At 44.7% G+C, this 16,143-nt stretch overlaps 1 protein-coding gene across 1 annotated transcript in view; it reads right to left on the bottom strand.

Annotated features, from left to right (window-relative positions):
- Positions 1 to 16,143, bottom strand: part of LOC126277921 (zinc finger CCCH domain-containing protein 13-like) — a 963,772-nt gene that overhangs the window by 319,285 nt on the left and 628,344 nt on the right. The window contains exon 3 of the mRNA XM_049977490.1: positions 1,989 to 2,279. Within this exon, the coding sequence (XP_049833447.1) occupies positions 1,989 to 2,279 (291 nt within the window). The remainder of the gene's footprint in view (positions 1 to 1,988; positions 2,280 to 16,143) is intronic.

Consider the following 16,143-nt stretch of genomic DNA (forward strand, 5'->3'; position numbering starts at 1 on the left):
AGGTGGGGGAAAGGAATGAGATCATACAGGATCCGCGTGGGGGAGGGGAGACGGATGCGATAGGTGAGGCGGAGAGCATGGCGTTCAAGGATTTGAAGGGATTTATAAAAGGTAGGGCTGCGGAGATCCAGGCCGGATGGGCGTAGCGGAGGATAGGGCGGATGAGGGATTTATAGGTGTGGAGGATGGTGGAGGGGTCCAGACTCCACGTACGTCCCAAAAGGAGCTTGAGGAGACAGAGTCGGGAGTGTGCCTTGGCTTGGATTGTCCGGAGATGGGGGGTCCAGGAAAGGCGACGGTCGAGGGTGACGGCAAGGTACTTGAGGGTGGGAGTGAGAGCGATAGGACTGCCATAGAGAGTGAGATTGAAATCAAGGAGGCGGAAGGAAGGGGTGGTTTTGCCTACAATGAGCGCCTGGGTTTTGGAGGGATTGGCCTTGAGAAACCACTGGTTGCACCAAGTGGTGAACCAGTCAAGATGGGATTGGAGAAGGTGTTGGGAGCGCTGCAGGATTGGGGCAAGGGCAAGGAAGGCGGTGTCATCGGCAAACTGGGAAGGTGGACGGGGGGTGACGGCGGCGGCATGTCCGCCGTATACAATAGGTACAGAAGGGGGGAGAGGAAGGAGCCTTGGGGCACACCGGCGGAGGGAAAAAAGGTGTAGGAATCCGTGCGATGGATGGTGACGTAGGAAGGACGGTGGGAGAGAAAGGAGACGATCAGACGGACGTAGTTAATGGGAAGGGCGAAGGTTTGGAGCTTGAAGAGGAGACCGGAATGCCATACGCGGTCACAAGCTCGTTCGAGGTCCAGCGAGAGGAATATAGCGGAGCGTCGGGAATTAAGCTGGTCGGAAAGGAGACGAGTGAGGTGAAGGAGAAGGTCGTCGGAAGAGAAGGACGGCCGAAAGCCAATGCTGCTTCCGCCGATCCGCGTATTAATATGTCTCGCAGCCAATGAGATTGCTGCTAACGTAGAACCTTTTCTCCTCGCGGATTACACTCGCGCAGTGATACCTGAACGCTCGAGATATTATAACAAGTGTACAGACCTCCGATCAGTCAGTCTGCATTAGTCTGTAGTCAAGTTTCAGTCTGCACCTAATAAGATTGCCATATTCCTGTATATAGCCATGAAGATAAATGTATAGACACTTTTGTCAAGTATCAGAGATACGTGAGAATAAGATTAACGTACCAAGACCAAAAGAACTTCAGATTGTCAATTGTAAATAGCATCCAGATCCAAGTTCAGTTATTTTTATGCTTGTTATTATTTTAATAAATGTGTGTGAAAATTAATCAAGTTCTGTTTAAAGTTGGTCACCGCCAATCTGCTACTCTAAGCGTGCAGCCCGCATCTCGTGGCCGTGCGGTAGCGTTCTCGCTTCCCACGCCCGGGTTCCCGGGTTCGATTCCCGGCGGGGTCAGGGATTTTCTCTGCCTCGTGATGGCTGGGTGTTGTGTGATGTCCTTAGGTAAGTTGGGTTTAAGTAGTTCTATGTTCTAGGGGACTGATGACCATAGATGTTAAGTCCCATAGTGCTCAGAGCCATTTGAACCATTTTCTAAGCGTGCAAGTGGTATTTCTATCGTGTGACCTAATGACAGAAGATAAACACGCCACGATAAGACCACGAGACATATTGCTGACACTCGCCTATTTCGTTAGAGCGACAAGTCAAATAATCTTATGGTGTGTGTACCGAAGGTCTTGCAGTAGCACATCACATAATCTTGCTACACATCGGTCAGGAGGCCTGAAGATGGCTTAGTAAATCGCCGAAACTGGTAGGGGAATAAAATAAAAGTCTGGAAATTAGACGGCTGAAAAGTGTTTGATCTGGCATTGTGTACTGAACAGCGAGTCCCACAACCATCTCTGAAAAGATGGACATGCAGAGTCCTGTATTCTACGTCAGTAGACGTAGAGGGTCGTGAAATTGAACTAGCAGTGTGACAGTAGATGACAGAGTTAGTACCGCTCACCTGTGGCCTCCTTGCGCCGCTTGGGCCTCTCGGGCTGCGCGGAGAGGTCTGTGAGGCTGGCGGAGAGCGGCTGCGCGGGTCCGCCGTCCGCCCTGGCCCTGCGGCCGCGGCCCGGCAGGCGCAAGGAGCGGAAGCCGTCGCCGAGGTCTACGCTGGCCGAGCAGTGGACGGCGTCCGCCTGCTGCAGCGCGCGCCGCACCTCGGCCGCGCCCTCGCGACGCGACAGTCGACGCCGCACGGGCAGCCGCAAGCTGCCGCCCTCGCCAGGGGCGCGCGGCGCCGCGACGGTGCCTGCAACGAGGTGGGGCGCCGCTCAGGCGACTACTCTCGTGTCCGGAAATTCTCCGACGTCGCATTTATTTTGCCACAAAACAGCATAAACAACTGTTACTGACGTAGAAACAACGTAAACAATACAGAACATAAACAACTGCAACTTTTATTTATTTATTGTCTTTTTTGCATATGGTCACCAACTGGTGACTTTTGCAAACGTCATAGCATTTTTATAAAATTTTTGTACAAACAGTAGGAATTTGCAATTCACACTGTGATGGTACTTGAATTGCCTAACCATTACAGCACCTCAACTCAAGCTCTCCAGTAATATTCTACTGTGTTTCTGTAAAGTAGTTGACATATTTCTGAGACAACATTCAGATTTGATTTCATTAATGTAGAAGTACTTTGATTCATCGATATGTTTATATCGCAATGATATTATTCTTATTTATATTCTTTCTTTTGTCACTATGATCTTTGACGTACTTGTAACTCGATTTTTGGGCGCGTAAGCGATTAATAGTTAGTAGTTAGAGAGTCGGACCTTGAGAAAGTCAAGTCTTGGACGTCATATTGGAAAGACGCATAACGTAGTCAGCTTATAAAATGTGAACTTTAACAGCGAGGAAGATGTTTTCAAGTACGTTTTGTATTGTGGAGTGATGTTTTGTGTGTTACGTGATATTGAAGCAAAAGTAATAAAAAAGAAGTGTAACTTAAATTCGGAGTGCTTATTGCTTTTTTACATCGCCATTGTCCTGCAAAGGTTTAATCTTCAAGAATGGTTTGTGAAACACATCTATAAAACTTTTGAATATCGCATAATAAAACCTAGGCGTATTTGCATCCGAGCTTCGAATCATCAACACCTAGATTTTCGTCGATTGAGCCATGATTTTTCAACGAGACCAGCGTGGGGAAAACGAAATGATGAGTGCGTAGTTTATTCATTCTTTCATGAAATGACTTTATTAACTGTGCTCTAATGACACCTGCCACATAATAACTTTGTTGTTGCCCGAAAATGTAGTATTTACCAGCGTCAGCAATACCACAATCATTATTAAATTTTGACCTTTGTTGTGGTAGGGTTGTTAGAACATTTACAAGAAGCCACTTAAGGGTGACACACTTGGCAATATATGGTAAAGTACTTCATAATGCAACAGACAGTTGTTACATAGTATAGGTATCTGAATTCACAGCATGTTGTTACACAAATAATATATATATGAATCACCTCAGAATACTACATCGTATAGATAGAAGAGTTAGGCCTACATTTAAGAATGGCTACATTTTAATATCAATATTCATTAAGTGAGTACAAACATTTGAGAGTTAAGAATGATTTTAATTCCCTTTTGAATACTTTACCTCTGTGGCATCTTATAGCACTTGGCAGTTTGTTAAACCATGTCTGGCCATTTATCCAAGGACTATGATGTGCTGTCTTTAGTTTAGTTCTGTTTATGAAGAAGCAATCTTTTTGTCTTGTGTTATCAGAGCACTTAGCTTCATTATTTTATGGTCCACAAAGAATGTTATTAATTTGTACAGATACAAGGAGTATACAGTTAGATATTTATGTTGTACAAAGATTTCCCTATATGAATCTCTGTATCGAAGTCGATGCGTGGTCCTGATTGCTCTTTTCTGCAGTGTTAGGATTCTGTTCATGTGTCTATCAGCAGCACATCCCCATACCTCTGTTCTATAATTAATATATGCAAATATAGTCCCACGATATGCAGGTTTTAATATTTCTTCAGAGACTTTTTTGATAGTTTGCTAATTAAGTGCAGTGAACTGCTGATTTTATTGCACACAACATTGGTATGTTCAACCCATCTAAGATTTTCGTCTAGGTATATCCTCAAAAATTTACATTTGTCAGTGTCTACTGTTTTTTGATGCCACTAATATCATCAATACAGATTTGGTATGAAATACCAAGTTTAAATGGTAATAGCCGGGATTTGCTAATATTGACTTAGACCTTGATCATGGAAGTAAGTGGTTATTTGACTTAAGCCATCAGTTGTAGCCAATGTCGAGTCATTAGTTTGTTTGCAAAAGAACAAAAGTGGGGTATCATCTGGGAGTACAGAGGTGGCTCTAAATCATTAACGTAGACCGCGAAAAGGAAAGGGCCCAATACGGAGCCCTGAGGTGCACCTTGTTTTACTGTTTCATAGCTGGACTGGAAATGTTTGATCTGACCATTAATTTCATGACTCAGCTTTGCACGCTGCTTACGACTGATTAGATAAGTGATGAACTTGCAAAAATGTAGATTCTGACAAGTGGTTGATGTACTCAATATGGAGTGCGACCACCGCTGGCAAGAATACAGGCCTGACCAGGATATGCTGCGAATATCGTCGTGAATCTCATATTGAGGCAATAACGCCCATTCGTACTCCAGAGCTGCTCATAAGTCTTGGAGAGTTGTTGGCGGATGCTGAAGTGATGCAGCCCGTCTCCCTGGTGCATCCCAGACATGCTCTATGAGATTGACAGCGGAAGAGCGAGCAGTCCACGCCATGCGTCCAATAACTTTCGTTTCCAGGAAAACATCAACTACCAGTGCTCTTTCCGGTCAAGCATCCATCGTCCATTAGTACGAAGTCTGGCCCAGAGCACCTTGTAACAACTAGACATGAGGTCCCAAGATGCCGTTACGACACCTGACAGTAATTAAACAGTGGCGAGTCACCTGTGCAGTTTGATGAAAAGATGTTCCAGTGGTCAGCGTAATCCCTGCCCACACAGCTAGGGACCCTCCTCTATATCGGTCTCTTTACACAACGTTTGGATCCAGAAACCGTGCTACACGTGCCCTCCACATGAGAATCCGTCGAGAATGACTCGGCAGACCAAATGGGGACCCATCTGCGAAAAGAACATTGGCCCACCATTCGACCGCCCAGGTGCCCTGTTGATGGCTTCACTCTAGATGTTCTCTTCTGTGAAGGGAAGCCACATGTAGATAGACAGCAGGTCTCCAACAACAAAGGCCACTCTGATCAAGCATTCCGTACAGCGTTTGCCTCGATACAACACGTCCAGAGGATGCTGTGAGGTCAGATGCCAGTTGCAGTGCAGTACTGAAACTGTAGCGTCGTGCCCTTACAGCCAAATAACGCTCCTGGTCTCCAGGATACAGTATCGGTCTCTATAATCTGTTGCCTCATCCGAGAAACAACAGAACAGTTCACATTAAGCCATCGGGCTACATAAGTTTGCCACTCTCCTGCTTCCATTCTTCCTATGCCCCCTCCACAGCAGAGACTGTGTAGGTGTCTGCTCTATACCATAGCCGGCCGCTGTGGCAGAGCGGTTCTAGGCGCTTCAGTCTGGAACCGCGCTCCTGCTGTGGTCGCAGGTTCGAATCCTGCCTCAGTCATGAATGTGTGTGATGTCCTTAGGTTAGTTAGCTTTAAGTAGTTAGTTCTAGGTCCAGAGGACTGATGACCTCAGATGCTTAGAGCCATTTGAACCATCTATGCCATATTGCACCGTCTCTGATTCTACGCACAGCGATTGTGGATGTGGGACTACCGTGGAAACACTACCCCGCTTGATAGGTGCCCTGACGTCATTGCTGGCGTAGTTGTCCGTTGATCGGAATGCCATATTACTTGCAGAACATGATCGTAACGACATCTGTTGGCAGTTTTTATGATCATATCGTGAATTAGAAACAGGACGAGGAAACAGCAGTTCGTTGCTTTTATTTTGGACAACAACGTCCATTATATTTAAGCCAAATTATAGTAGAGCCCTGAAAGCTTTCTCAGGCAAGGTACAAGCAATCAACAACAAAATGGCTCTGAGCACTATGGGACTTAACATCTGAGGTCATCAGTCCCCTAGACATAGAACTACTTAAACGTAACTAACCTAAGGACATCACACACATCCATGCCCGAGGCAGGATTCGAACCTGCGGCCGTAGCAGTCGCGAGGTTCCAGACTGAAGCGCCTAGAACCGCTCGGCCACCACGGCCGGCGCAATCAAGAACAGCCATTGTCCTGAGAAGGCACTTTTGGAACCAGAGAGCGACGGTTCAGATATTGGGATGTCCTAGAGGAGCATTTTCATAACAAACGGAGTCGGTTAAGAGCCGCAAAATTACTTATATACGCAAAAAAGAAAAGAACTATGACATTCTGATAAAACAACCTATGAATATGCCAAGTACAGCAGTACTAACAAAGGGATCACGGAGTTACTTCAAACTTTGTGCACAGGGCCGTTAAAACAACCTTATGCTGCACTACTCTGGCAATTCCGAGAAAATCGCAAGAGACGTTTTACGCGTCTGTTATGTAAATGATGTTCCTGTGCGAAGATGCCGGCCGCAAGGAGTCATCGTGGTCAAGCGATTAGCGTTAACGCGTTGCTAGAAGGTCATGGACGATGCGAAGTCCTCGCGCGTTGGCCGCCTCCCACTCTACCTGCACGCTCCGTCTGCCGGCAGGGGATGCCTGCAAGTCTTACTACACCCCCGCACCTTCTTCCCTCTTTATCTGCGGCCTCACACCTCTTAGCTTGCTTTCATTTCCATTGTTATTATTTTTCTCCACATCTTGTTAATAAAGGCTTTTGCACGCCTTGTTCCAGTGTAATATCTTATGTTGGTTCCGCCGGATGGATGGCCTTCCTGTTGTATTTATTCTTGTACAAATAAAGACGTTTTACTTACTTAACCCGTTTGCTGCATAAAAAAGGTTCGAATCCTTACAAAACTTGTTTTTTAATCTTTATTTTTTTCATCACTGGTCACATTGTTTAATTTATGACATTTGAGTGGTAATATAATGAAAAAAACACGTGATTTTCATGAAGTTGTAGCGAATTTCGTATGTTATTTGACCATTTACTATTTGTAATTAAATTTTCAGGGACGGGGAACACGCTTGGAAAACAAGCCAAACCACGATAAATAATGATGCGAATGACGTTATTCACAATGAGTAATACAGTAAGGCACAATTTTACCAGACCATAAGGGTGATATAAATTATTCATGGAACGTGCTCTCGGCGTCACACGTTGCAAGACGGTATTTGACATACAGACGTGGAAAACTTAAATTGAAACTTCATGCAAATAAATGTGCATTTTTTCGTTATGTTACCTCTCAAATGTCACATAATTTAAATAATGAAAAAAATGAATCAATAAGTTTGAACGGGAGTCGAACAGTCGCCTCTTAATGCGATCGTTTTACGAAGTTTGAACGCTACCCACTTGCCCTCTACGAAGTTTACCGTGCAGCCCCTACGCACAGGTACATAGCTTGCATAATAGATTGGGTTGGGTTGTTTGGGGAAGGAGTCCAGACAGCGAGGTCGTCGGATTAGGGAAGAACGGGGAAGGTAGTCGGCCGTGCTCTTTCAATGGAACCATCCCGGCATGTGCCTGGAGCGATTTAGGGAAATAATGGAAAAACTAAATCCTCCAGATTGTGAGTCCAGTGCGCTAGCCACTGCGACATCTCGCTCGGTTTGCATAATGGACGCGGAAAGCTTGTCTTGCAGTTTTCTCGGAATTGACAGGATAGTGCACATTACTACCTGCACATTACGTTGTTTCAATGGCCTATTAAAGGTGTACAAAGTCTGAAGTAAATCTGTGATTCCATCGTCGTTGCCTCCCCTTGTAAGATCTCGTCTAGCCCGAAACCCTGCACGCTACAAACAATTTAATTGAATTTTGTATCATTTTTAACATTTGTATTTATACTGTTCAACGAAATAAGAACATCACAGCTACGCCAGACGATAATCAGAAATGTTATCTACAGTATGTAGGCAACACAACCTTGTACCAAGTATAGTGCATTTGCAGCATCAATTTCAATTGAATATGATATGATCAAAATTTTATTTGAAAATTCCAAAAACTCGATTTTTTTCGGCTTAAAATGTTCTCTGAGATATCTAGTTTATTGCAGTGTTCACCCAAAGATCTCCAGAAACTCTGTTATCGAGTTGCAAGGCATTTTGTAAAAAGTGCTTTCGAAAACCATTAACAGCGGAAAAAGCACAATCGACATCGCGATCAATGTGGTAGCATGTAAATTCAACGACGGCGTAGCAGGCAAAAAGCAACAAATTAAAGCTAAATGTAGATAAATTAATGTGTTTATGAAAACAAAAGAAGTTAATTCATAAATGGCCGGAATGACTAGTTCAGCTCGCAGCAAACAAAAATAGAGATAAATTCATGACTAGTACGGAATGCCAATAGTGACCTTTCATCGAGGTCAACTATACATGTGGAACCAAAAATGTATTGTGCCTCATATTTTAAAGTATCTCTTATGTCTCTGCAACATGTCCTTTATTTTGGTGCAAGATGAAAGGAGAATTGACCATTGAATATATTGAGTTGTCGAGAGCAGTAGAGGAAGCGTTACGTACTACAACATTTTGGAGACTTGGAACGGCTAGAATACTTCCGAATGAGTAAAGACATATTCCTAATCCTGCGTACAGAATTCCTGGTTTTTTTGTCACTAGTTATTTATCATTGTGGAAGAGCCTCAGCCACAGAAATTAATACACAGATAGAAAAAAGTTTTGCATCACCCCGGTTCCCAGAACTCCTGAAGATAGACGTTCATTGTGGATACTGTGTCACAGACACACTCCTTTCGACAGTTCATAGATGTCACTAAGCAAGCTCAAAGATGTAAACAACCATGCATGAGTAGCACCTATTAGACTGATGGAGTCCGACAACTATCAGTTTCAGTCATTCCACCAGGAAGGAGGAACACGGTTACTGTTGTCTGTAGTTCAACTATGATTATACGCTCAATTCCACTGTTCGATGGCGTCCCCATTGTTACTTTATGCCAGGAAGGGCTCTCAACAAGGGAAGGCGTCTCGGAGTGAACCAAAGTGACGTTGTTAGGACATGGAGGAGATACAGAGAGACAGGAACTGTTGATGACGTGGCTCGCTGAGACCGCGAAAGGGCTACTACTGCAGTGGATGACCACTACCTACGGATTATGGATCGGAAGAACCCTGACAGCAACGTCACCACGTTGAATAATGCTTTTTGTGCAGCCACAGGACGTCGATGCAGCGCGGTAAAGATGGACCCAACAACATGCCGAATGGATCGCTCAGGATTTACATCACGTTCTCTTCGCCGATGACTTTCGCATATGGCTTCAACCAGACAATCGTCGGAGACGTGTTTGGAGGCAAACTGATCTGGCTGAACGCCTTAGGTACTCTGTCCAGTGAGTGTAGCAAGATGGAGGTTCCCTGCTGTTTTGGGGTGGCATTAAGAGGGATCGACGTACGCCGCTGGTGGTCATGGAAGGCGCCGTAACGGCTGTGAATGCCATCCTCCGACCGGTAGTGCAACCATATCGGCAGCATATTGGCGAGGAATCGTCTCCATGGAGACAAGTTGCGCCCCCATCGTGCAAGTCTTGTGAATGACTTCCTTCAGGATAACGACTTCGCTCGACTAGAGTGGCCAGCATGTTCTCCAGACATGAACCTTATCGAACATGCCTGGCATAGATTGAAAAGGTCTGTTTATGGGTGACTTGACCCGCCAACCACTCTGAGGGATCTACGCCGAATCGCCGTTGAATAGAGGGACAATCTGGACCAACAGCGCCTTGATGAACTTGTGGATAGTATGGCACGACGAATACAGACATGCATCAATGCAAGACGACGTGCTACTGGGTATTGGGGGTACCGGTATGTACAGCAGTCTGGACCACCACCTCTGAAAGTTTCGTTGTATGGTGGTACAACATACAATGTGTGGTTTTCATGAGCAAGAAAGAGGGCGGAAATGATGTTTCTGTTGGTCTCTATTCCAATTTTCTGTAGAAGTGCCGGAACTCTCGGGACCGAGGTGATGCAAAACTTTTTTTTGATGCGTGTGTAACAGTTTACAAATTCGTGAAGCTATGCAGAAAATAGGTTTGTTGCCATTCAAAGATTCCTAATGCAGGCAATATATGATCATCTACAGAGTGCTACAAAACGATAGAGTCAGAGGAGTTGTAGAGGGTTTCGTGAGGAACAATCTGACGACATGAACCTGTGTCCATAGACGTCATCCAACGACGCTGCAGAGCGGCAAAAACTTAGGCGCGGCGCCTGCCGATAGGCCACCCCTTCGTCAGTAAACACTGATGGACCGTAGGCAACACGTCTCGCAATGTTGTTCGTTAGTCCGTGATCACGACTGACTGCCACGATCTCTAGTGGAGAAGATGGAGCTAGCAGCTGCGTACAGAGGCTTTGTCTCTTATGACTGCGATGTTCTATTGTCTCGGTGGCTGATGATGTCGGACGCGCATTTCCATCCGCAGTTTATTCTTTTTCTTCATACCGGGAAACACTGGAGATTTTACTGTTCCAGGAGAAAAATTGTGACGTAGCAATGGAGTAGTGGTACTGGGATTTAGAAGCATACGTAATGACATTCCAATGAACGAAGTTCCATGCATGTATTACAAACAAATATTTAAACAGGTCTCAAAAGGTAAACCCCGCGTTAACCTCACAAGAGAATCGGTAAAACAGTTCTGTCACACAATGTTTTCTTAAACACAAGTAAGTGTGTGTGTGTGTGTGTGTGTGTGTGTGTGTGTGTGTGTGTGTGTGTGTGTGTGTGTGTGTGCGACTGCTTCTATCTAATACAGATAAAGTTTGTTCTCTTTAGTTAAATAAAGGAAATGAATAACTTCTTGTTGATTTTACTGTTTCTCTTCCTCATGCCCCGTAAAATCGTTTCACTCACGTAGAACATTTTTACAAGCATTTAGGCACTTGACCACCACAGCAAGTTTCAAAAACGGTTGAGTGTTTACATGGGAGCGAATATCGGGTGCGGGAAAAGATGTTCTGTAGCGGCATTTCCAAAATCCGTATTGAAGTGTTTGCACGACCGGCCATAAGCTTCATTGGGAATTCGATTTACAACAACCGGATTTTGAAGCGCTGTGGAAACTTAGGAAATGTGTGGACACTCAGTTGTAGCCACATGGCACTAGAGTAAAGAGCAGCCAGGTTCTTACTACAGCATTTGACACTCCCACAGAAGTAACATCTTAACATATGTTGTTAATGCTTAACAGGCAGTGTCCGCGCCCGCCACTAGAATAACGCGGAGTACACGCTCAGGTCTGACGAGACAGAGGGCAAGCATCGTGCGACGTGACCTGGCCTTGGTGTCGATGACATTACTGTAATTACACCTGAAGACACCCTGGAACTAGGCAGACAGCGCTGTTTGCGTGCTGGCAGGTTGGGCGGAAAAAAAAAGGCGAAGGTCCGCCGGACTGCAAAATATGACCGTCTCGAACTCCGACCGTCGCGAGAAAGTACAACTCGACGATGCACCGTGTTTAATCTTATTGAAAAAATAAGATCACCCTTTCCGCTACCACAGTAGTGTGCCTATTCATTGAGTATTTAGTATGCTATGACTTCGATTTAGCATTCAGTAGGACAGACTCCACAAACAGGTACGCTACAGTCGTGACTGAAGTAATGATTTGTTCTGAAGATGGTTTATGGGCTCTGATCTTGGCGGTGAAAAATAACAAGAGCGTACAGTTAACGGTCAGCAAGGCTATGAATGAGCACTGTTACAGCTGTACGCCTATCACGCGCCTATCGTCCAGAAGAAACCACTTCTCTGTCCTTCACAACTGTGGTGACAATTCGCTATTGTCACGTGTTGACATTAATGTGTGTACACGTCTCGACGCACATTGAAAAACGCACCCTTTTCAGAGTAAACGTTCCTCCCCCCTTTCGCCGCTACGTGTCTGTGCTCTAACACATACATATCTTGCCACCCCATTATCCTCGAAACGCTATCTATCGACAGAATGAACCTGTCGCTAGATGTTGGAGGAAAAACTGAAGACTCACTGCAGACATTTTGTAATGCTTGTATATTGGGAAGTTGGCCACAATGTAACGATCCCTTACTGTTTAACGTATTTACAGACTGGAATCTTTCACTTTTCAGTAGAAAGTCCCCGGAAGCGAATCCGTTTTTTAAATGATACAGGTGAAGCGCCAGACTTACGCGAAGACACTTACTACCTTGGACTCTGAGTGACAGGTTGCAATTGTTAAAACACTGGCGTCGTGATATAAAGGAGCGAGATTCAAATCCCCGCGTGGCTATCTTGAAGTAGATTATACGTGATTCCCATAAATCACCATATAGAAATGCGGGGTTGATCGTTACACAGGTTTACAGATGGATGTATTTCCAGTTCTCGTCCAATTTGTGGGCGTACGCCATGTCCAGAGACCCTACCGACCACTTTCTCCCTGGCAGTAGCAGCACGCGAGCACACGCTTCAGATCGACTGGCAGATGTGGTCCGGTAATATCTCGCAAGAAGGAAAAAAAAAATAGAAAGAAAACAGGATGGTAATTATTTACCGTGGTATAGCTGGGAAGATAAACTGTCGAAGACGGAGCCTTTTTTAAACTGAACATAATTCGGGGTGAACAAGAACTGAGAAGGAAATTAACATCGATGTTATCTAAGGACTAGTCCTGAAAACATGTCGCCCCAGTGACTTGGTGAAATGACGACGAACCTAAATTTGGAGCTCCTAGAAAGGTAGGAAACCCAACTGCTCCGTACTAGTAGGGCCATCCCTCTTCCACACCCAAAATGAGAAGTCTTTTAACTGTGTTCCGACATAGGTTTCCATCGTAGAGGATGGCAGCCAATCAAGGAATATTTTAGAGAATTGGTTTAACAAATTTTATTTCAAAGGCCCCAGAGAAATATTTACAAGTTTTCTCCCAAAGAAACTTTCGCTGTGTCGCCGTCGTGACACAAGTTGCCTGGCTTTCAGAACCGAGGCAGCTCTGTCCAGTTAAAGAGACGCCTTGCCCTCTGCTGAAATCGCTAGCGAATTCGCGGCATCGGTTTTAGCCAATAGCGTGCGTGGTATGCAGATCGTATGTGTGGACGCTGTAGGATTCTTCAGTGCAGAACACAGTTGCTTTTCCCTCTTGTGATCCAAAGCTGGAGCAGAACAAACGTCTTTCTTGGGAGGGAGAGCCTCTGGCTCTGCGCCCCGCGACCGGCCACCAACATAAGTTAACCTGAACCACCACCCCTTCCGTTGGCCACTTATTTAGTTGTTCGTTCTCCTAGAGTGGCCTACACCTGGTAACTTCCGACCCTATGCGCGCCCCTTATATTCCGCAGACCAAACTATTCTCTCTTTATTTGACTTAATTTCCTGTTCTGTCATTTAAGGGCATCCCTGCATGCTCACTTACAAGTCCTGATCGCTGATCTCCTGTACATTGCCGCCGTAAGCCGGATGCAACAACCGTCTTCGATCCTCCTTGTACATGTACACTGTGGTATATGTGGTTTTCAAAACTAAAAACATCTAGGATAGCCGATTAAAAACACAGTTACGATGAGATACTCAATTGTCGTAAACATAAAACTACCTCCAACACTAAATATCGTTACTTACCTTTGGTACCAATTCCGTTTTCTCGATTTTTATTCTCAACTCTCCACCATCGTTAGGTATTGCATACGTGGATTCTAGTTTCGTAACAGTGTTCAATATCAACAATTTTATATGTCCACCATTCCCATAATCACTTCCATTTTGTCCAGTAAGTTATCCAGTTACCAATGGAAGAGCTTTCTAGGTAGTTTCTACATAATTATCGGATCATTATTAATGGTAGTTGCTAGATATCGAATGGGATTTATAATTAGTCCGTTCATGTCACCTTGAGACATGACACTTCGTGTCATCACACTTGGAAGCTAAAGTCGGACTGTTTTCCGAATACTGAATTAAAACCGACATCATTTTGACAGGTACCACATATATCAAAAAGTGGACACTCGACTCATATGTCTACGACATTTTTTCAAACAAATGCTAACAGTACCACCATGAAGAATAGCACCGAGAGAGCGTTGTAAGACACGGGCGTCAGTGGGATCGTTCTCGTCGAACCGTTTGTGGACAACCAATCTCATACCTTCCCATGCATACAGAAAATTTGTTCAGATTAACCTAAAGGCTACAGTGAAGTTATATATCACTATCGGATCAGATATCGAGATAGTACAGCCTCCGATGAGTCAGGTATGGTAATCAGAAGTGACGAAACGTTATTGCTTCTTCTGCAGAGCGGAATGGTGAGTTAGTATTGACTATTCTAAAGGCAGAACATCCATTGCTCTCGATCGCAGCTCTCCCAACGAGGGTTTATTAGTGTACACTGACGCTGAAGACCTCAGCAAACGGCCACATTAATATTAAGAGTTGGCCGTCGTCTGAAATTGTGTGAACTGCGAGCGCCAGGCGGGTTGCAGTTCTTTAACTAAGTCTCGTGGCAGTGCTCGTTAGCACGCAGCTTGGCCGGCAGGCACCATTACGTGGTACAAGTCGTCCCTCGTTAGAGCAAATGCCGTAGCGCTCAGGCGCTGTTAGTAAGACTCCGATTCTGTTCTGCAGATGCCGCTACGGACGTCCGTCCGATTATCCGTATGGAGATGTGCCATTAATTCCGTTGAGCCGCTGCATATGAAGATGACGCAGCGAATTTAACAGCGTCGCGACGCCAAACGATTACAGATGTGCGGCCACATTAAATCACCACGTGGCAGCTGATGAGGCACTTGGCAGCGTCCAGATTAATTACGTTTTTTCAAGATATTTTCGCAATAAATAAGAGCAGAGTAGCATTCGACTACATAAAATCAGTATCAGTATCAGAATCTCAGTATCAGTATCAGTATCTCCTTCGGATGTTGTGTTGGAAAGACACACATAAGTCACAGAAGAGGATGAGAAGATAGTACTAAATGATCAAGGTGTGTTAAAGCTTCGTTTCTCTGTTGAAGGTCTACAATACGCACGTTCTTTACGTAACAAATGTCACAGCTGCACTATTTCCCCGCCTGGGGTCCATGAGGGTTTTCACCTTTGTGATGTTCAGAGACAGTGTCCCAACTTCCGTGTGGTGAATATTGTTTTAGAGACGTTGATCAAAACATTATCCTACTTGTCATATTAAACCTGTGTACCGGAGGGGTACTCGAAGTCAGGGCCTCTGCCTTTTGCGAGCAAGTTCTCTAGCAAATGGGCTACACATGCATGACAGACGACCCCTCTTCTCACAAGCTTATTTCCACCTGCATCTCATCGCCTACCTTTCAAGTAAACAGAACTTCTTCTGCGTAAGTTTTAGGACTTGTACTGCTGGAGGATAGGTTATTGCAGAAACATGGCTTAGCCATATGTAGAGTGATGAAGCTGCCTCTACCAACAGGTTTTATGCAACCCACAACTCCTTAAAACCCACGAGCAAGATTTTCATACTCTCTCACTCGCCATGTGCGAACTATTAGCCCTAAAGAAAAACACGGACAGGATTTTTTTTGCAGGAAATTTAATTTTAAATTATGTACTGTGGCATGTTTCTGCTAGAGGCCACGTTTATAGTGTTATTCAAGAAAAGAAGGTAAATTTTCAAAGTTTTTCTTGAATAATTCGAGAACTTCAGCCTCTAGCGAAAAGGCAGCCGACACAATATTTAATTACATTAAATTTCCTACAAAAAGGTGGTGTTCATTTTTTCTATAGGGCTAATAGTTTATACTCATAGCGAGAGAGAGAATATCAAAATCATGCGCATGGTATTTAATAGTGCTGCGGGTTGCATAAAACCCACTAGTAGGGGCAGCTGGTCACTGTGTGTGTGTGTGTGTGTGTGTGTGTGTGTCTTCATGTCTTTTACAAATGGGTTCAGTGGCCACTTACGCAAAATATATATCTGCTGCCGAGACATTTTCATC

This window comes from Schistocerca gregaria, chromosome 6 (assembly GCF_023897955.1).
Source record: "Schistocerca gregaria isolate iqSchGreg1 chromosome 6, iqSchGreg1.2, whole genome shotgun sequence".
NCBI lineage: Eukaryota > Metazoa > Arthropoda > Insecta > Orthoptera > Acrididae > Schistocerca > Schistocerca gregaria.